At 36.1% G+C, this 22,544-nt stretch overlaps 1 protein-coding gene across 4 annotated transcripts in view; it reads right to left on the bottom strand.

The window, feature by feature from the left end:
* Positions 1 to 4,160: 4,160 nt before the first annotated feature.
* BRDT (bromodomain testis associated) overlaps positions 4,161 to 22,544 on the bottom strand; it is a 61,197-nt gene continuing 42,813 nt past the window's right edge. For 3 of the 4 annotated variants that reach the window (XM_039236486.1, XM_039236485.1, XM_039236487.1), the window contains 3 exons: positions 10,307 to 10,512; positions 9,523 to 9,697; positions 4,161 to 4,362 (listed from right to left, as the gene is read on the bottom strand). In XM_039236486.1, coding sequence (XP_039092417.1) covers positions 4,294 to 4,362; positions 9,523 to 9,697; positions 10,307 to 10,512 — 450 coding nt within the window. In that variant the 3' untranslated portion in view covers positions 4,161 to 4,293. Of the gene's footprint in view, positions 4,363 to 9,522; positions 9,698 to 10,306; positions 10,513 to 22,544 lie in introns of those variants that run through there. The other variant, XM_039236488.1, reaches the window with a different exon arrangement.

Raw genomic sequence — 22,544 nt, 5'->3', positions numbered from 1 at the left:
AAACAGGATGCTAACATGAACCTCTGTTAATAATAAACAAACAGAAGCAGCCATGATTGAGATGTATTGTTACTGACAACTGTGCCCTAAGGTGCAATATCAAAAGATTGTGATGCAGAGAAAAGCTATATATACATACACAGTAAGAAAATAAACTTCACAATTAACACATGCATGTTTAATTCTGGAAAAATCACAGCCCTCCAAAATTTCTCCACATTTCAAGCTGACAGTTATTTTTCTCTCAAAAATGTGAAGATTTAATTCCACTCTTTTTGGTGGTCATTGTTGCTGGTAACTTATTATTTCTATTTGGTGATCACTCCATTTATCTGACTGCCCGCTTAGGTATTGTTCAGGCCTCTGAAGAATAGCTTAGGTATGGATTTCTTTTTATTTGTCCTATATGGTAGGGATGAAAGGATTCAATTACATAATTTTAAGAAAATCACAATCACAGCCTCTTCCTTGTTTACAAAGATTCCGATTAGATATATTAGACACTTTCATTTCATCCTGTAGGTCAGGGATTGGCAAACTCTTAGTAAAGAGATGAGATAGTAAATATTTTAGGCTTTAAGGGCCAGTTTGTTACACCTATTGAACTCTGTCATTATAGCACAAAAGCACCCATTGGCTGTATATAAAAAAACATGAGTACATCTTTCTTCCAGTAAAACAAAAACAAGCAAGCTAGATTTGACTTATGGGCTGTATTCTGCCAATCTCTGCTATAGATAGATCTCTTAATAGCTCTTAACATTTCTTTCTCCCTGTCTGTGCTATATCCTGGTACATTTACTATATATAATTTCTAGCTGATTTTCTCTTTACAGGTGTCTAATTGTTTTAACCCATCCACTGGGTTTTTGTTTTTAGTTTATTTCAACACTTTCTTTCCCAGAAGTCTCACATTTTCCAAATCTACCCATTTTCCTACAAAAATCTTATTTTTTTCAACATTTTACAAATAGCTAGTCTACTGCAGTCCAGGGAAGAGGGTGATGAACTATATTTGTTGTTCATTGTTTCTGCTCTCACCCACTGTGGCTTGCTTTTTTGTGTCATTCATCTTTTAATACTAATTCTTTTTACCTTAATTTGTGGTGATTGTGCTTATGTCTCTAGCCAGCCTAAAACCACTTCAGCCTCCTGACAACCTTCCCTCCACAATGGTCCTGGCATGTCAGAGACCTCGAGAAAGCCCTACCATTGCAGTTGCTTACTGCTCTCCTCCCAACCAAATGTGTGTGGCAGGGAGGGCAGTGGTCCCGAGAGAGCTTCCCCTGCCTCTGAGACTGGCAATGCCTTAGAAAATGGGTCTCATGCAGGATATATTTGTAATGCTAGAAACAAAATTGGTAGGTCTCTAAACTTAATTCTAATCCAATCCAATCAAAATTCTAATGTTTATTTTCAGTCAACTTTTACAAATTGGATATAAAGTGATTATAAATTTCTTAGAGTGAGAGCTATTGGAAGTCAAAGATTAAGTAAACTATGACAGCATAAATGATAATTCATTTAGAAAAAAAGAAATATGGTTCCCTATCTCCCATGTGTTTCTGTAACCACAACAACTTCATAGGTGCCAAGCAGGTAGTCAGATTGAACAAGGATTTGGGTTTTGCCACGTGAATACAACAAGAAAGTAAATTATAATGAACAGAAACTTGCATAAGGAATGAAGTGGGGGTATGAAGGGGGGAAGCACCCATGAAAATCTTTAGGATTAATGGGTTCTAAGGTCATGGTGAGGCCTAATAATTGTTTGAGTCAAAGGCTTATCTGGAGTAAGCTAGAAAAAGATACGAGGAAGTAGTAAGAAACCAGAGTGCTTGAAACTGAGATCAAGCAAAGATTTTAATTATTGGCAATGACAAAGGAGTGGCTAAAGTTAATGAGCTATTTTGATCATTAGCAGAGAGGTCAAGGGACTGAGAAGTGTCCATTAGAGAAAAATACTGAGACAGAGACTAAAATCTCTGGTGAACAAGGAGTGAACCAGGGATGGTAAATGACTACGGGTGGTATAGTCTGATGATCATGACAAACTTAAAGCTGGGGATACAAAGGAGGAACGGGAGGTGGGGGAGGGTGGAGTGGGGAAGATGGTCCGCAAGTGGCACCCCAAAGGTAAGAAAAACACTAGTGAAGAAACAGGGACTAAATGAGAGCCTGCAAGAGAGAGCCAGGTTCAGTCAGAGCAGTGGTTCTCCAACTTCACTGTGTATTAGAATCACCTACAGAAAGTGTTCTACCAAGGATTATTGGACCCTACACCCGGAGTTTCTGATCCAGTAATTCTGAAATCTGAGAATTTGCATTTCTAAAACATTCTCGGATGATGCTAATGCAGCTGGTCCTGGGACCAAACTTCCAGACAACTCAAGAACAAAAAGAGGGAAAAAACAACCAAAAAAGTTTGATTATATCAGGAATGTTATTGATGACTGATCACAAATCCCAGAAAACACTATGAAACAGTTTTAGAAGTTGGAGAGGAGTAAGAGATGTGGACAGAAATGTGGTCCTCACAAAACTAGGCTTGAATTGAAGGCAAATATGTTACATGTAGTATTTCACACAGAAAATTAACAGAAATAAACTCCATACAAGAAGTTAAGAAAAGCCAAACAATCTTTGACTAAAAAATAATGCCTAATATAGTAAGGATCAGTTATAAGCTGGTATTTTCTCTGCTTAAGTGACTTCAACTAAGCTACCAAAAAGTTTGTTGACTGAGCAAAGGTTAAAGTATTAACATGGTTAAGCAAAACACTAATAACCATAACAGCTCTCATCAGGGCTGCCCCAGATGTTCATGGGAAAACTTCAAGTAAGCCATTATTCTTTAATATAATATGATGCCAATAAAACTGAACCTTATTTTTTCAGATGCAGACAATGATCGAGGATTCCTCAGTTTTATTAGTTATTTACCTAAAGGCAGCTGATGAAACATTTAATGTGTATTTGAGGGAAGTAAATCCTTACTATTTTCACTATGTCTTCAAAATGGAAAATGTTCCACATATTTTTAAAGTATTACATAATATGAAAAAGAGAAAATACTGACATGTCTTAAATGAAAACCAAAACCACCCTGTAATTCCCTCACCTAGAGCTAATCACTATGTATATCTGATGTATCTCCTTTAAAAAAATACACACACACACACATATACATATATATATACACACAGATATATCTAATCTATAATCTTTGATGAAAATAGCATAATGCATACTATTTATATATACACACACACTAATATCTTGGTTAAAAAATAGCTATAGTTGATTGGGTATGACTACCACTTTAATTCTAGCTGTTTCCTGGAGGTATCACCACCATTTTAGCTACTAGTTGATCATAATTTTGAAAATGGCTGTAATTTAAAGATATTTCAAAAAATTATATTGATTATAAAACAACTGAAGTCAAGAAAACTTTTCTTCTTTCTTTATATAATACAAACTTTGAATTTTTATTATAGGTGGCATCTATTAGTGCCTAAATCATGTTACACTTCAAGAGTGCAAAATGTTAAGATATATGAAGCAGATACACATGATTTATACATAATTGCAACTTGAGAATGATGAAACAAAAATAATTTACAGATTTAAATTAAAGACTATATAGTTAAGTAAAAATGCAAACATTCATTGCTATCACATATTTACATTAAAAAAATGTTTAAGTTCCTATAGAAACTTACATCATATTTACTATTATTTTGCTCAAATGTAACATCATCCAAACCATAGGTAACATTTTATTTAAGTAGATTTCAGTATCAACTTTGCATACAGAATTAGCAGAGAATTTTATGTAACGTGATGCTCAAAGAAACCAAGTATTATTTGTTAGAGGTTCTAAATATTTTTGAAGGTAGATATGTTATAAAATTTAAAAAACTCAAAAGGAACTGTTTTTTATATACTTTTATATATTTTTACATTTTTAAACAAGAAGGGGTTATTTCTTTTGGATTTTCTTTGCTTAGACAGGGCCTATAATACATAGCATACTATTATTTACAAAATAACATCTGGGAATTTATTCAGTTTTTAGGGATTAAAATTATAAAATTTCCTATAAATTATACCATTTAGAAAATGAACATATAGCTATTAAAAATATAGGTGAAAATTTTTAATCATTTTTGAGCCATCAAAAGTACAATATGAGATTGGTATCCTGGTGTTTGAAAGCAATCATTTTACCATATGCATCTTAATCTTTTATATCATTCATTTTAAGTTGATGGTTAATTTTAAAAAGTTTTAATCAAAGTTGTTTTCAAACATTGTCATAATGTCGCTTTGAAGAGTCATATCAATGGTACCAGCCATCTGTAGAAAGAAGGGAAAAAATTCAATGTTACATTAAAAAATGTATGCCTTCATTATAATTATATAAAAATGATTACACATTTGGAACAAATTATACAAAATGAACACTGTTGAACATAATGAGTTTATGCAATTTTCTATTTATGTTCAAATATTGTCTAATTTTTGTTAAAATATTGCTTGTGTGATAAATAAAGGTTAAAACTTACAAAAACACTAAGAACAAGTTTCACTTCCCTCTTCAACTAAGAGAGTAAAGTCTCGGCATTGGCAAAATATTAATAAGAATGTGAACTGAGATTATATTGTTTCATCTATCTCTGTAATCAACATAGTGTGCTAAGACACATAAAATTATTTTCTGAATGAACCAATATCTTAATTATTCAAAAAAGCTGTAATATGTCACATTAAAGCTACAGGCTTTCCTTGATTCTGCTACTTACAGTGTAACCTAGGACAAATTATTTAACCAAGTTTTTTACATATTGCCAAATATAGGTATTTATGAAGATCAAACCAGATTGCATATTTAACACTCAGCACAATGTTTTTCATTAAATGCTAAAAAGCCATTAAAAATAACAAAGTAAAAAAAAGCTAATTAAGACAAAGGAAATAAATGTTTCCTATATTCTGAAGCTTTCTACAAATGCCCATGTGATACAAGTTAGTCTTTGGCATCTGAAATGATACTATGAAATTTAAAAAAATATATTTCTTATCAGTAAACAGTAACAGCCCAGAGTGGTGGATAAATGTGCCAATTTGCAATCAATTGGGTTAACTTCTTTGATGAGATTCAGTATTCTCATCGGCTATATGGGAGAAGATTTGGAATAATGATTTATCTACCAAAAGGATAATATGTGTGAATCTTATAAACTACAAATATTTTTTTTTAAATATGCCATTAAGCAAAATAATTTTTTTTTGAGAGAGTGCATGTGAGCAGGAAAGGGACAGAGGGAGAGAGAATCCTAAGAATCCCTCCCTAAGGGAGAATTGTGGGGCTCAACCTCAACAACTACGAGATCATGACCTGACCCAAAATCAAGAGTTGAATGTCTAACCAACTGTATCACCCAGACACCCAAGAATAAATTCTTAAATCTTTACCCAGGTTACTTTTTTCCTTTTTTTTTTTTTTTTTTTTTTAATTTTAAGGTTTTATTTCTTAAGCAATCTCTATACCCAATGTAGGATTGAACTCACAACCCTAAGATTAAGAGCCTCATGCTCAGTTGGTTAAGTATCTGACTTTGGCTCAGATTGTGATCTTGCAGTCAGGAGTCTGAGCCCTACGTTAGGCTCTCTGCTGACAAGCTCAGAACCTGAAGCCTGCTGTGGTTTCTGTGTTTCCCCCGCTCCCCCTCTCCTGCCCATGCTGTCTCTCTCTCAAAAATAAACAATAGGAAAAAAAATTCACAATCTAGAATTCTATATCCAGCAAAAACATATTTAAAAAAACAAAGGCAAGTTTAAAACACATCCAAACAAAAACCTGCCACACAAAAATTTATAGTGGTTTACTGTAATTGGTGTAAGCTGGAAACAACCAAGATGTCTGTCAATAGATGAATGGATAAACTGTGGTACATCCATATAATGGTAGTATTTATTCAGCAAAAAAAAAAAAAAAAGCTACAAAAAGACAGAGGAATTCATATTACTTAAATGAAAGGAACCAATATGAAACATCTACGTATTGTATGATTCCAACTATATGACATTCTGGAAAAGGCCAAACTCTGGAGATAATAAACAGATCAGTGGTTGGAAGGGATGAGTAGGAAGCACACAAGCAACTTTTTTTTTTTTTAAAGAAAAATAGACTTTAAAAAATGTTTTATTTATTTTTGAGAGAGAGCACAAGTAGGGTAGGGGCAGAGAGAGAAGGCAACAGAGGATCCAAAGTAGGCTCCACGATGATAGCAGTGAGCCCAATGTGGTGTTTGAACTCCCAAAATGTGAGACCATGACGTGTGCTGAAGTCAGACATGCAACTGACTGAGCCACCCAAGCACTCCTAGGAGACTTTTAAGAAAGGGAAATTATTCTTTTTTAAATTTTTTTGTAGGCTCCATACCCAGCATGGAGCCCAATGCAGGGCTTAAACACTCAACCCTGAGATCAAGACCTGAGCTGACATCAAAAGTTAGATGCTTAACTGACTGAGCCACCCAGATGCCCCAGAAAGGGAAATTACTCTGATGGTACTGTTATTGTTGATCGAGGGTCACCATACATTTGTCAAACCCATAAAAAGCACAACACTAAGAGAATGCTGAAGTAAACTATGGATTTTGCTTGATAAACTAAGGTTGACAGTGATGTGTCAATGGTGGTTCATGGACCGTGGGATGCTGATGGTGTGGAAAGTTTTGTGTTGATGGGGGCAGGGAAGGAGTATGTGGAAACTGTATTTTAGGCTCACTTTTTCTGTGAATCTAAAATTCCCTAAAATATAAAGCCTATTACTGATACAAAAAGGCCAAATAAAGATATTTTCAGATACACAGAAGCTGAAAGAAATCATCACCAACTGACCTACACTACAAGAAATAGTAAAAGTCCTTAAGGAAGAAGGAAATTGTATCATTTGGAAATCTGGAACTAAGTGAATGAAGAGCACTGGAAATTGTAACTACACAGGTAAATGTAAAATTCTAACTTATTTAAAACTTTTAAAAAGGTTATTTGATGGCTTAAATATTTGCATAAAAGCATGGAAAGGAGAAATGGAAGTGTACTGTTGTAAAGCTATTCTATCAAATGTGAAGTAGTATAGCATAACTCACAGGAGCACTGTACTAAGCTAATGTATGCACTACAAACCAGAAAGCAACCATGAAATGACAAAGTGTTACTGATAATAAGCCAATGAAGTAAATAAAATGGAATCATAAAAATACCTGATTAAAAGAATGCAGGAAAAAAAGAAAAGAAACAAAAAGAAAGGACAAACAGAAAAGAACAAGATATCACACTCAAACTTAACCATATCAATAATCATAGTGAATGCAGTTGGTCTAAACGCTCCTATGAAACACAGCATTGGATTAAGAAAAAAAAAAAAGACCTCACTACATTTTGCCTACGTGAAACTCACTTCAAATATAAAAACACAGGTAGGTTAAAAATAAAAGGATAAAAACATTTTTTTAATGTTTTTTATTTATTTCTAGGAGAAAGAGACAGTGTGAACAGGGGAGGGTCAGAGAGAGAGGGAGTGACAGACTCTGAAACAGGCTCCAGGCTCTGAGTTGGCAGTCAGCACAGAGCCCGACGCAGGGCTTGAACCCATGAACCGCAAGATCATGACCTAAGCGAAAGTCGGACACTCAACCGACTAAGCCACCCAGGTGCCCCGGATAAAAACATTTTTTAAACCATGCAACACTAGTCATACAAAAGGTGAAGTGGTTATATTTCAGAGTAAATAATAATATCGGGAATCAACAAGATCATTTTGTAATGAAAAAGGGGGTCAATCAATCAAGAGGCCATAAAAACCCTAAATATTTAGGTACCGAACACTGCAGCATCAAAATACATGAAATCAAATAGAATTACAAGGATGAAAAGACAAATCTACAATATATAATCATAGATGCCAATGTCCCTTTGATATCTGATAAGCACGCAGAAAATCAGCAAGAATATAGGAGTCTTGAACGACATGATCAACCAACTTGGATACTCACCAGCAGCAGAACATACATTCTGCACATGTGCACACGGAGTATTTATCAAGGTAGAGCATAATGCGAGCCATTAAAAAAGTTTCAGTGGGGGTGCCTGAGTGGCTCTGTCAGTTAAGCATCAATTGTCAGATCGAGCCCTGAATTGGGCTTTGCAGTAAGCTGAGAGAGTGGAGCCTGCTTGGGATTTTCACTATCTCTGTCTGCCCCTTCCCCACTCATGCTCCCTCTCTCAAAAATTAAAAAAAAGTCTCAATGAATTTAATACATTATATATTCTCTGTTTAATTAGAAATTAATAACAAATTATGAGCCAGATAATTCCCAAATACTTGTAAACTAATATACTCCTAAATAAATAATCCACGGATGAGGGGCACCTGGGTGGCTCAGTTAGTTAAGTGTCCGACTCTTGATTTCAACACAGGTCATGATCTCATGGTTTGTAAATTGAGCCCCAAGTCAGGCTCTGTGCTGACAGCATGATGCCTGCTTGGGATTTTCTCTATCCCCCCCTCCCTGCCACACCCTGCTCTCAAAATAAATAAACTTAAAAATGAAACAATAAATAATCCATGGGTGAAAGAAGAAACCAATTCTGGTTTTTAGAACGTCATTTTCAGGGTGACTGGTTGGCTCAGTTGGTTGGGCGTCTGACTTCAGCTTAGGTCATGATCTCATGGTTTGTGGGTTTGAGCCCTGCGTTGGGCTCTGTGCTGACAGCTAGCTCAGAGCCTGGAACCTGTTTGGGATTCTATGTCTCCCTCTCTCTGACCCTCCCCTGCTCATGCTGTCTTTCTCTCTCTCAGAAATAAATAAGCATTTAAAAATTTTTAAAAAAACATCATTTTCTGTGTATTAAGACTCCTAAACATGTCAGGTTTTTTTTTTTTTTGGTTTTTTTTTTTGCTTTCCAATCTTATTAAGATACAATTGACACATAATAGAAGTCAACTTCTTCATCTAGTGTTCAACTAAAGAAACACCTGGGACAGATGGCATGACTTTGGGCCACAATTTATAGATAGTTTATTGATTTTTCAAGAGTAATAACAGGAAGTAATGAACCACTTTACCTATGTGCCAGGCACTTTCCTGTGTGTTTATTACATATAAATTCATTCCATCTTCAAAATAGGCATTATTTTTTACAGACAAGGAGATTGAGGGACAGAGGGGTTAAATAAATTGCCCAAGCCCCAAAGTCTAGTAAATGGCAGAACTAGTATTTGAACCCATGCAGTCTACTAGCTCTAAGACTATAACTTTATGATTATATTCTAGATCTTTGAATATAAAATTTTTATTTTAGGCTCTGATTTTAGAACTTGATCCTCACTAAAGATGTAACTCCACTGTCGCTGAAAACCACCCTGAATATATCTTTGAACATGTAAAAGACAATACTCCATTAAATCATTCCTTAGTTAAACTTAATGAACTAAAATTTACTTACTGCTTCTCTCCTCCTCCGCTCTTGCTCTTTCTCCCTTGCTAAATTACGGTCTTTGGGAAGCAAGACTTTGTATTTATCTTGAGTTTCCGAGGACTTCTGATGTTCTTTCTGCTCTTTTCCAAGGCACTGGTTTTGCATTTTGTTTGAAAAAGATTCTTGAGTAAAGCCAAGGTCCCTTAAAGAAACAGTATAGCTCAAAGTGGGTTTCAGGTTCCTTAAAAGTTTTTATTACTAAGATATGTTATTAAATGATAAATATAAAGCAATATTTTAGATTCCCCCTTGTAATGTAATTTTTAAGCTTGACTTTTGATGTCAAATTTTACAAAGGCAATCTATATTAACAAAGAGGTTTATATAGAAACTCTGACCAACGTTATATAAAAGTGTATGTTCTTACACATAGAATGGAAACAATATTAAGACATTTCTGGCAAACAACAATGTCTTTCTAATTTAGTTACATTAGTATCTTTAATAGCTTAATCACATGATAATTTCTATCCTCTTCAAAGTAGATACTACTTGTTAATTAAAAAATCAACAAAAATTTGCTTTTTGCAATTATAATTTGCTCTGTAGTCTACTAAATAGCTTAATCATGGTCACTTGACAAAAAAAGAAATTTAATATATTTAGAATTACATGTCCACCATAGGGAATGGAGTTGCTACACATAGTCAATGCATGCAGATATGAATAAATACTTGAATAAATAAAAAGGAGCTGATAAAAGAAAAAAAAAGTCTGTATCTCCCGAGCTGTAATCCAGTAAATTACAGACCTCTGATATTCTTGAAACACTTTTGGTTCCTTTGTATTCTGTTCTAGATGTTTCCGAATTAGTTCCTGTGTTCGAGCTTTTACTTCTTTTTCTATTGCTGCTTTTCTAAATTGGTTGAAGAGCTCATCTGAGGATTTTAGTACACCTGATGTTTTGACTGGTTTGCCTAAACTTTTCCAAGAGTCTGCATTCTTGATCTTTATATCCTAAAACAAATAGTTGATTCAGTCTGTGTCTACAGATGTCAACCACATTTTGGAAGGAAAATGATTTTTGATATAGTAATAGGTCCCATAAGATTCTAAAGAACTTTATATAATTTTTTTAAATACTTAAGTTAAAAGTAACTGATGTCAGAAAAAATACGAAAATATGATTAGCAGATAAACCCATTAATCATCTAAGACCAACTTAAAATAGCATACTTATCAATTATTTCAATTTAATGTAAAACATATACAAGTTGACCCGTGAACAACATGGGGGTTAGGGGTGCTGATGCATAGTCAAAAGTCCATGTATAACTTCTGACTCCTGCCTCCAAAAACCTAATTGCCTACTATTGACTAGAGGCCTTACTTAACCAGTGACATAAGCAGTCAATTAACATGTTTTCTATATGTATTATATACTGTATTCTTACTGTAAAGTAAGCTTGAAGAGAAAATATTATTGAGAAAATCACAATGAAGATAAAAAGATCTTTACAGTATTATATAAAAAAAGCTGGCTATAAGTAGACCCACACAGTCCAAACTCTGTTGTTCAATGCTCAACTGTTATTAAAAAAATATTTTTTAACAGTATTCATTTTTGAGAGAGAAAGAGTGTGAGCGAGGGAGAGGTGCAGTGAAAGAGAGAGAAAGGAGAGAGGGAATCACAAGCAGGTTCCAGGCTCTGAGTTGTCAGCACAGGGCTTGGTGCAGAACTAAAGTTCATGGACTACGAAATCATGACGTGAGCTGAAGTTGCATGCTTAACCCACTTAGCCACCCAGGTGTCCCAAGGGTCAACCGTATATTAGGAGTATGAGAATCTGCAAAGAATATAAAAATAAGTAAACTAGTCACTTTAAAAAAAAAAGATATTTTTGGTCCTGTAGGGAAAATAAACCAACATACAAATTATTAATAAGAGGCAAAGATTATGCCTTACTTGTTGGGAACCCTCTGACATGCCTTTGTCTTTCCTTTCTTAAAAATTAACTGATTATGACTGCTGTTCTTTTTTTTTTAATTTATTTAATTTACATCCAAGTTAGTTAGCATATAGTACAAAAATGATTTCAGGATTCCTTAATGCCCCTTACCCATTTAGCCCATCCCCCATCCCACAACCCCTCCAGTAACCCTGTTTGTTCTCTATATTTAAGTCTCTTAAGTTTTACTCCCCTCTGTTTCTATATTATTTTTGCTTCCCTTCCCTTATGTTCATCTGTTTTATATCTTAAAAGTCCTCATATGAGTGAAGTTATGTGATTATGTGTCTTTCTCTGACTAATCTCACTTAGCATAAAACCATCCACATAGTTGCAAATAGCAAGATTTCATTCTTTTTGATTCCCGAGTAATACAATACTCCATTGTATATATGTACATATATGTATATATACACACGTATATATATACATATACACGCATATGTACATATATATACACACATATACACATACATGTATATGTGTGTATATATATGTACGTGTATATATATGCATATATACGTGTGTGTGTATATATATGTGTATATATACACATAAAGAAGATGTGGTGTGTGTGTGTACATATATACACACACACACATATATATATATACATATATATGTATACATATATATATGTATACACACACATACCACATCTTCTTTATCCATTTATCCATCGATGGACATTTGGGCTCTTTCCATACTTTGGCTATTGTTGATAGTGCTGCTATAAACATTGGGGTGCAGGTGTCCCTTTGAAATAGTATACCTGTGTCCCTTGGATAATTACCAAGTAGTACAATTGCTGGGTGATAGGATAGTTCTATTTATAATTTTTTTGAGGAACCTCCATACTGTTTTCCAGAGTAGCTACACCAGTTTGCATTCCTCTTTCTCCGCATCCTCGCCAACATCTGTTGTTGCCTGAGTTGTTAATGTTAGCCATTCTGACAGGTGCGAGGTGGTATCTCACTGTGGTTTTGATTTGTATTTCCTTGATGATGAGTGATGTTGAGCATTTTTTCATGTGTTGGTTAGCCATCTGGATGTCTTCTTTGGAGAAGTGTCTATTCATGTCTTTTGCCCATTTCTTCACAGGATTGTTTTTTTGGGTGTTGAGTTTGTTAAGTTCTTTATGGATTTTGAATACTAACCCTTTATCTGATACGTTGTTTGCAAATGTCTTCTTCCTTTCTGTTGGTTGCCTTTTAGTTTTGCTGACTGTTTCCTTCGCCGTGCTGAAGCTTTTTATTTTGATGACATCTCAATAGTTCATTTCTGCTTTTTGTTTCCCTTGCCTCTGGAGACGTGTTAAGCTGCTGCGGTGGAGGTCAAAGAGGTTTTTGCCTGCTTTCTCCTTGAAGATTTTGATGGCTTCCTATCTTACATTTAGGTCTTTCATCCATTTTGAGTTTGTTTTTGTGTATGGTGTAAGAAAGTGGTCCAGGTTCATTTTTCTGCATGCCACTGTCCAGTTTTCCCAGCACCAGTTGCTGAAGAGACTGTCTTTATTCCATCGGATATTCTTTCCTGCTTTGTCAAAGATGAGTTGGCCATATGTTTGTGGGTCCATTTCTGTGTTCTCTATTCTGTTCCATTGATTATGAGTGTCTGTTTTTGTGTCAGTATATGACTGCTGTTCTTAAAGGAAATGTGTCATGATCTTGAGCAGTGCAAACCAATAGAAATATATGAGGTTTAAAAATTTCCAGTACAAGGATTATATATGGAATAAGGTGGAGGAAGAGGATCCTAAGCCTACCTTGTTCCATAGATACAACTGGGTAACACACACATCAATGTAAGTAACCCAGAAAATGACCAAGGACTGGCAAAACAGACTCTACACAGCTAAATATAGAGAAGAGGCCACATCAAAGCAGGTAGGAAGGGCTGAGAGGCAGTGGGAAGCTAAACAGATGCAATGGACTCTCTGTGGGACTGTCTGCAGGAGAGAGGATGCTGATTGCAGGGAGGGGAAAGAAACAGACACCTCAGGCACCAGGAAGATGAAGCCCCATAATATTTGGTTTTGAAAGATAGGCCAAATTTCATAAGTTCTTACAGTCAGCAGGTCTTTAACACCTGAAACATTAAAAGTCAGAGGGCTCTGATCTTGGAAAATGGGGAAGGTGGAGTCCAAGTACTTAAATATACCTTTGACAGGACCATCCAGAGTGATTCCACAACCACAGCAGTGTGCAAACAGCCCTGAAAGGGCCAGCACCACTCCAAAGTGACCCCTACCATGAGAAAAGAGAAAGATAACCACATATGCCAATCCAGCTGCAGCCCCAGGAATGGGCTGGGGGCAAACATCTATTCTGGCCGCAGTACCCAACCACCAATGAAAGCTTGTCACAGTGGGGCACCTTGGTGGCTCAGTCGGTTAAGCAACTGACTCACTGTTCGTGAGACTGAATCCTGCATTGGGCTTTGTGCTAACAGTACAGAGCCTGCTTGAAATTCTATGTCTTTCTTTCTCTCTCTCTGACCCTCCCTGACTCTATCTCAAAATAAATAAACAAACATTAAAAAATAAAGAAAGAAAGCTTGTCAGGGCAAAACACAGAAAAAGATCCCAGAAATTCTATGCTACTGCATCTCTTGCAAATGCTGGGTCTGACTCAACTCAAACCCAAGGCAAGTAAAAACTGGCTCATTAAGAACAAGGGACCAAATCCTACCTATAACAGGCAAAGAGAGCCATTGCAGATGACTGGGCTTAAGGCAAAAGTGGCTTAGCCACAACAGTAAGGCACACACAGCACACATAAGAGATACCTCTGGAACTCCAGATTCTGGTGAACAGGGGCCACTGAGTTGTAGGGCTCTACAGAACCTCTTTTCCAAAGGCCATTATTTTCTTTTTTTTTTTTTTTTTTAATATTTTTTTATTTATTTCTAGGAGAAAGAGAGAGCGTGAGCAGGGGAGGGTCAGAGAGAGAGGGAGTCACAGACTCCGAAACAGGCTCCAGGCTCTGAGCTGGCAGTCAGCACAGAGCCCGATGCGGGGCTTGAACCCATGAACCGCGAGATCATGACCCAAGCGAAAGTCGGACACTTAACCGACTAAGCCACCCAGGCGCCCCCAAAGGCCATTATTTTCAAGTGTAGGAGATGTAGATGACTTTCATAACACACAGACACAGACACAAAGAGTTAGACAAAAAGAAGAGACAGAGGAATGTGTCCCAAATGAAAGAACAGGACAAATTCGCAGCAAGATATCTAAATGAAAGAGATAGGTAATATGCCTGATGGAAAAGTTAAAGTGTTGGTCATAACTATACTCACTGGACTTCATACAAGAGTCAAAGCGACTTCAGTGAGACCATTAAGAAAGAGAGAAAACATAAAAAAGAACCAATCAGAGATGAGAAACTCAGTAACTGAAATGTAAAATAAACAAGGTGGTAGAAATAGTAGACTCGAGGAAGCAAAGAATAGATTAGTGACCTGGAGTAAGGAGTAATGGAAAAAAAGCTGAAAAGGAGACAAATAATAATAATGATAGATGAAACGACACTTAGGGAGCCCAGCAACACCATCAAAAGTGTTGAGAAGAAGAGACAGAAAAAGGGCAATTTATTTGAAGAAATAATAACTAAAAACTTCCGAAATCTGGGGAAGGAACCAGAAATCCAGATCCAGGAAGCACAGAAAGCTCCCAACAAAAATCAACCCAAGAAGGTCTACTCCAATACAATATAGTAATTAAAATGGCAAACCATAGTTTTAAAAGCAGTAAGGGGCGCCTGGGTGGCTTAGTCGGTTAAGCGTCCGACTTTCGCTTAGGTCATGATCTCGCGGTTCATGGGTTCGAGGCCCGCATCGGGCTCTGTGCTGACGGCCAGCTCAGAGCCTGGAGCCTGTTTCAGAGTCTGTGTCTCCCCCTCTCTCTGACCCTCCCCTGCTCATGCTGTCTCTCTCTCTCTCTCTCCTAGAAATAAATAAAAATATATATAAAAAATTTTTTTTTTAAAATAAAAGCAGTAAGAAAAAAGAAAAAGTTACATACATGGGAAAACCCCACAAGGCTATTAGCTGATTCTTCATCAGAAATTTTGTAGGCAAGAAGGGAGAAGGCATAATACATTCAAAGTGCTGAAAGAAGAAAACAATCTGCAATCAAGAATACTCTATCTAGGGGTGGCTGGGTGGCTCATTCAGTAGAGAATCAGATTCTTGATTTTGGTTCAGGTGATGATCTCATGGTTTGTGAGGACAGGGCCCGTGTTGGGTTCTGCGCTGACAGTGTGAAGCCTGCTTGGGATTCTTTCTCCCTCTCTCTGCCCTTCCCCTACCCACATGTTCTATAAATGAATGAATGAATAATAAAAAAAATTCTACCCTGCAAGGGTAGAATTCATAATAGAAGGAGATCTAAAGAGTTTCTCAAACAAAAGTTAAAGGAATTCAGCACCACAAGCCCTGCAAGAAATATTGAGGATTCTTTGAGTGGAAAGAAATATCATAAGTCGGAATTCAAAAGTAGGAAACACAACAAAAGTAGCAAAATTAAGTATAGCTATAAAACTCAGTCACGGTATTCACAAACTATAAGGATGTAAGGTATAACACCATATACCTAAAACATAGGTGGGGAGGACAGGAGTAAAGAATGGGTCCAAACTTAAGGGACCATCAACTTAATACAGACAGCTATATGCAGAAGATGTTATACATAAACCCAATGGTAACCCAAAATCAAAAACCAATACTGGATTTGCAAAAAAATAAAGAGAAGAGAATCCAAAGTTTGTTACTAAAGAAAACCTTGAGAGAAGAGAGCAAGAGAAGACAGGAATAGGGAAGAACTACAAAAAACCCCCATAAACCAACAATGAAGCAACAGAAAGAGAAATCAAGAAACTGATCCCATTCACAATTTCACAAAAAAACATAAAGTACCTAGGAATAAACCTAACCAAGGATATAAGAGATCTGTATGATGAAAACTGTAGAAAACTTATGAAGGAAATTGAAGAAGACACAAAGAAATGGAAAAACATTCCATGCTCATGGGTTGGAAGAATAAATATAGTTAAAATGTCATTACTACCCAAAGCAAGCTACACATTCAATGCAATCCCAATCAAAATTGCACCAGCATACTTCTCAAAACTAGAACAAACTATTCTAAAATTTGTATGGAACCACAAAAGACCCTGAAGAGCCAAAGTAATATTGAAGAAGAAAACCAAAATGGGAGGCATCACCATCCCAGACTTTAGCCTCTACTACAAAGCTGTGATCATCAAGAGGTGCTGGGAGAATTGGACAGCAACATGCAAAAGAATGAACCTGGATCATTTTCTCACGCCATACACAAAAATAAACTCAAAATGGATAAAGGACCTGAACGTGAGACAGGAAACCATCAAAACACTAGAGGAGAAAGCAGGAAACAACCTCCTTGACCTCCACCGCAGCAATTTCTTACTTGACACATCCCCAAAAGCAAGGGAATCAAGAGCAAAAATAAACTGTTGGGACCTCATCAAGATTAAAAGCTTCTGCAAGGCAAAGGAGACAATTCATAAAACTAATAGACAACCGACGGAATCGGAAAAGATAGTTGCAAAGGACATATCAGATAAAGGGTTAATATCCAAAATCTATAAGGAACTCACCAAACTCCACACCTGAAAAACAACAACCCAGTGAAGAAATGGGCAGAAGATATGAACAGACACTTCTCCAAAGAGGACATCCAGATGGCCAACAGACACATGAAACGATGCTCAGCATCCCTCCTCATCAGGGAAATACAAATCAAAACCACACTGAGATACCACCTCACACCAGTCAGAGTGGCTAAAATGAGCAAATCAGAGAACTCTAGATGCTGGCGAGGATGTGGAGAAACGGGCACCCTCCTACACTGTTGGTGGGAATGTAAACTGGTACAGCCCCTCTGGAAAACAGTGTGGAGGTTCCTCAGGAAACTAACAATAGAACTCCCCTATGACCCAGCAATAGCATTGCTAGGAATTTACCCAAGGGATACAGAAATGCTGAGGCATAGGAGCACATGTACCCCAATGTTCATAGCAGCACTCTCCACAATAGCTAAAACATGGAAAGAGCCTAAGTGTCCATCAACGGATGAATGGATCAAGAAGATGTGGTTTATCTATATGATGGAATACTACATGGCAATGAGAAAGAATGAAATCTGGCCATGTGTAGCAACATGGATGGACCTTGAGGGTGTTATGCTGAGTGAAATAAGTCAGGCAGAGAAGGACTAATATCATATGTTTGCACATATAGGAGGATTAGGAGGAACTTAATGGAGGACCATGGGGGAGAAGAAGGGGGGAAATAGTGGGGGAGAGGAAGAGAGGCAAACCATGAGAGACTCCTGAATGCTGAGAGCAAACTGAGGACTGATGGGTGTGGGGGGGAGAGGGGAGAGATGGGCACGGAGGGCACTTGTGGGGATGAGCACTGGGTTTTACATGGAAACCAACTTGACAATAAATTATTTGTAAAAAAACAAACAAACAGTATAGTAGTGTTTGACCATAAACACATTGATCAATGGAACAGAATACAGAGCCCAGAAATAAACCCATGATTAATCTTTGACAAAAACAAATCTTTGACGAAGGAGGCAAGAATATGCAATGGGAAAAAGACATTCTCTTCAACAAATGGTGTTAGGAAAAGTGAACCACTTTCTTAGACTATAACATAAAAATAAACTCAAAATGGATTAAAGATCTAAATGTGAGACTTGAAACCATAAAAATCCTTGAAGAGAGCAGAGGCAGTGATTTCTCTAACATTAGCCATAGCAACATCTTTCTAGATAGGTCTCCTCAGGCAAGGGGAACAAAAGCAAAAATAAACTATTGGGACTACATCAAAATAAAAAGCTTCTGCACAGGAAAGGAAACAATCAGTAGAACTAAAACACAACCTACTGAATGGAAGAAGATATTCATTAATGTAATACTGGTCACACAGTTAGTATCTAAAATATATAAAGAACTTGTACAACTCAACACCAAAAAATACAAATAATCCAAGTTAAAAATGGGAAGAAGACATGAAAAGGCCATTTCTCCAAAGACAGATAGATGGCCAAAAGATTCATGAACAGATGCTCACCATTACTCTTTAGGGAAATGCAAATCAAAACCACAATGAGATCACCTCACACCTGTCAAAATGGCTATAATCAAAAACACAAGAAACAAGTATTGGCAAGGATGTGGAAAAAAACCAGATGCTTGTGCACTGTTGTTGGCAGAGATGCAAAGTGGTGCTGCCACTGTGGAAAACAGTATGGAGAATCCTCAAAAAATAAAAAAATAGAACTACTCTATTCCATTACTGAGCATTTACCCAAAGAATATGAAACACTGATTCCAAAAGATATATGCTCCCCTCTTTTTATTGCAGCATTATTTACAGTAGCCGAGTTCTGAAACAACCCAAGTGTCCGTAGATAGATGAATGGATAAAAAGGTGGTATATATACACAATGGAATATTACTCAGCCATAAAAAGGAATGAAATCTTACCAGTTGTAACAACATGGATGGATCTAATGAGGATATAATGTTCAGTGAAATTAGCTAGTCAGAGAAAGACAAATACCATATGATTTCACTCATGTGGGATTTAGGAAACAAACAAAACAAAGAACAAAGAGACAAACCAAAAACCAGACTCTTAATTGTAGAATACAAACTATTTGTTACTAGAGGGGAGGTGGATAGAGGAGGATCGGTGGAAGAATTGAAGGAGATTAAGAACACACTTAAAATTATTAGCCCTGAGCAATACATAGAATTGTTGAATCACTATTTTTGCACACCTGAAAGTAATATAACACTATAGGTTAACTACACTGGAATCAAAATTTTAAAAGATCTTCTAATACATTAAAAAGTTTAAAAAGTGTAAAATTTTAGTATTTATCCAAATATACTCAAAGCATTATTATTTCAACATGCACTCAGTTTAAAAGTCTGAAGATAATTTTATATTTTTTGTAAATCTTCCAAATTGGTGTTTAATATATATTTATAGCACATCTCAATTCAAATGTTAAATTGATTAGAAACAATTGATTTGCAATTGCATTTCAGGAAACATACAGCTGAAAAAGTAGATATGTACAATCAAGCTGTTTCAAACATACATAAATTTTCCAGTAAAAACTGAGTATCAGTTTTGAAATTTAAATCAATTAAAAAATAAGGTTTAAAACTAATTTTCTTTTTGGTTTGTCTCTTTGTTCTTTGTTTTGTTTGTTTCCTAAATCTGGGTGGCTGAGTCAGTTAAAATCTGACTTAGGCTCAGGTCATCATCTCATGGTTTGTGAGTTCGAGCCTCACGTTGGCTCTGTCCTGACAGCTCAGAGCCTGAAGCCTGCTTCAGATTCTGGGTCTCTCCTCCCCTACCCTGCTCATGCTCTGTCTGTCTGTCTCTCTCTCTCAAAAATAAATAAACATTAAAAAAATTTTTTAAGCTAATTTTCTCAGTTGCACTAGCCACATTTCAAAGTCTCAATATCCATATATGGTTAGTGGCTACCGTATTAGACATTGGACAATTCAAGTCTAGATGGCCCTTCTAAGAGTTAACCTGCCACATTCTACAGTATAGATCAGGTGCTATGCCTCAAAACAGTTAGTCTGCATAAATCTAACTTAAATTATATCGACTTAAATTATATTATATTATATTATAACTTAAATTATATCAAACATCATTCCTGACCACAAAAGTATGTAACTAGGAATCAATTACAATAATAAAACTGAAAAATTCACAAATATGAAGATTAAACAACCTGCTACCACTGAACAACCAATGGATCAAACAAGAAAGCAAAAAATAAAAAATATCTTGAGACAAATGAAAGTGGAAATATACCAAAATGTATAGGAAGCAAGAAAAGCAGTTCAAGAGGGAAGTTCAAAGTGATAAATGCACACATCAAGAAACAAGAAAGATTTCACAAAACCTAGCTTTATACATCAAGGAACCAGAAAAAGAAAAAAGCCCAAGGTTTACAGAATGAAGGAAACAAAGACCAGAGCAGAAATAAGAGTTTTAGTGGAGGTGGGTGCTTCAGTGGATTAAGCATCCAACTCTTGATTTCAGCCTCAGGTTGCAATAGCATGCTTCATGAGTTCAAGCCCTACAATTGGCTCTGTGCTGACAGCTTGGAGTGTGCTTGGGTTTCTCTCTCTCTGCCCCTTCCCCACTCACACTCACTCTCAAAAAAAAAAAAAAAAAAACTTAAAAAAAAGTCCTAAAAGACATAAGATCAATGAAACTAAAAGCTGACTTATTGTAAAGATTTTATCTTTACAAATAGACAAACCTTTTGCTAGACTCACCAAGAGAAAAAAGACTCAAATAAGTAGAATCATAATTGAAAGAGATATTACAACTGATACCACAGAAATACAAAGAGAGATAAGAGACTGCTATGAACAATTATATGTCAATGACATGGACAACCTGGAAGATACAGATAAATTCCTAAAAACATATAAACTTCCAAGGCTGAATGATGGTGAAAGAGAAAATCAGAACAGAATGATTACTAGGGAAGACACTAAGTTAGTACTCAAAAACCTGCAAATAAAAAATCTAAGACCAGATGGCTTCACATTTAAAGAATTAATACTAATCCTTCTCAAGGTCTCCCAAAAAATTAAAGGGAAGTCTTTTTTTTAAAGGCTTATTTAAAATTATTGTGTGTGTGTGTTTGTGTATGAGAGAGAGAGAGGGAAGAGAGGAAGAGGGAGAGAGCAAGAGAGAGAGAATGAGAGAAAGAGAGAGAGAGAAAAGAGAGAACCAGTGGAGGAGGGAAAGTGGATCCAAGGGAGACAGAGGATCCAAAGCAGGCTCAGTGCCGACAGCAGAGAGACCAATGTGGGGCTCCAATTCACTAACTGTGATATCATGACCTAAGCCGAAGCTGTATGTTTAACTGAGTCACCCACGTTGCTCTGAAGGGAAAGTCTTTCAAGCTCATTTTATGAGGCCAGCAATACCCTGATACCAAAACCAGATAAGGACACAAGGAAATTATAGGCCAATATCCCTGATGAACATACATACAAAAGTCCTCAACAAAATATTAGCAAACCCTATTCAACAACACATTAAAGGCATCATGTACCACAATCAAGCAGGATTTATTCCAGGGATGCAGGTATGGTTCAACATCCAAAACTCAGTGATATACTAGATTAACTAAATGAAGAATAAAAACCATGTTTATTATCAATGCAGAAAAATCATGTAACAAAATTCAACTGCTGTTTATGGTAAAAACTCTCAATAAATAAAGTGGGCATCGAGGTCAGATACCTCAACATAAAAGCTGTATCTGACAAGCCCCACAGCTATTACCATACTCAACAGTGAAAAGATGAAAGCTTTTCTTTTCCTCTAAGATCAAGAACAAAATAAGGATCCCCACTCTTGGCAATCCTATTCAACACAGTACTACAAGTCCTAGCAAGAGCAATTTGGCAGGGTGAAGGTAAGGCAGTCAAATCAGAAAAGAAGAAATAGAACTGTCAGTACTTGCAGATTACATGATAGTATATATAGGAACAACAACAACAAAAACCTATTGAAACTATTAAGTTCAGTAGAGTTGCTGGACACAAAATTATGTGAAAATCTGTGCTGTTCCTATACACTAGTAACAAACTGTCAGCGACATTAATAATACAATTCCATTTACAATCATATCAAAAAAGAAAACAAAAAATCTAGGAATAAACTAAGGAAGTCAAAGCCCTATACACTGAAAACTGTAACCCTGGTGATAAACTAATGAAAGAAATTGAAGACGACACAAATAAATGAGAAGATATTCCAAGCTTCTGGACTGAAAGAATTAATATTGTTAAAATGTCCATACCACCCAAGGCAATCTACAGATTCAGTGATATCCCTATCAAAATTTCAATGGCATTTTTTTCACAGAAATCAATCTTTAAATTTGTCCGAACAACAAAAGACTTCAGGCAGTCAAAGCAATCTTGA

This window comes from Hyaena hyaena, unplaced genomic scaffold (genome assembly GCF_003009895.1).
Source record: "Hyaena hyaena isolate Hyena2069 unplaced genomic scaffold, ASM300989v1 scaffold_111, whole genome shotgun sequence".
Taxonomy (NCBI): Eukaryota; Metazoa; Chordata; class Mammalia; order Carnivora; family Hyaenidae; genus Hyaena; species Hyaena hyaena.
Note: the sequence above shows the minus strand (reverse complement) of the source record. Positions and strands in the feature narration are given on the sequence as shown.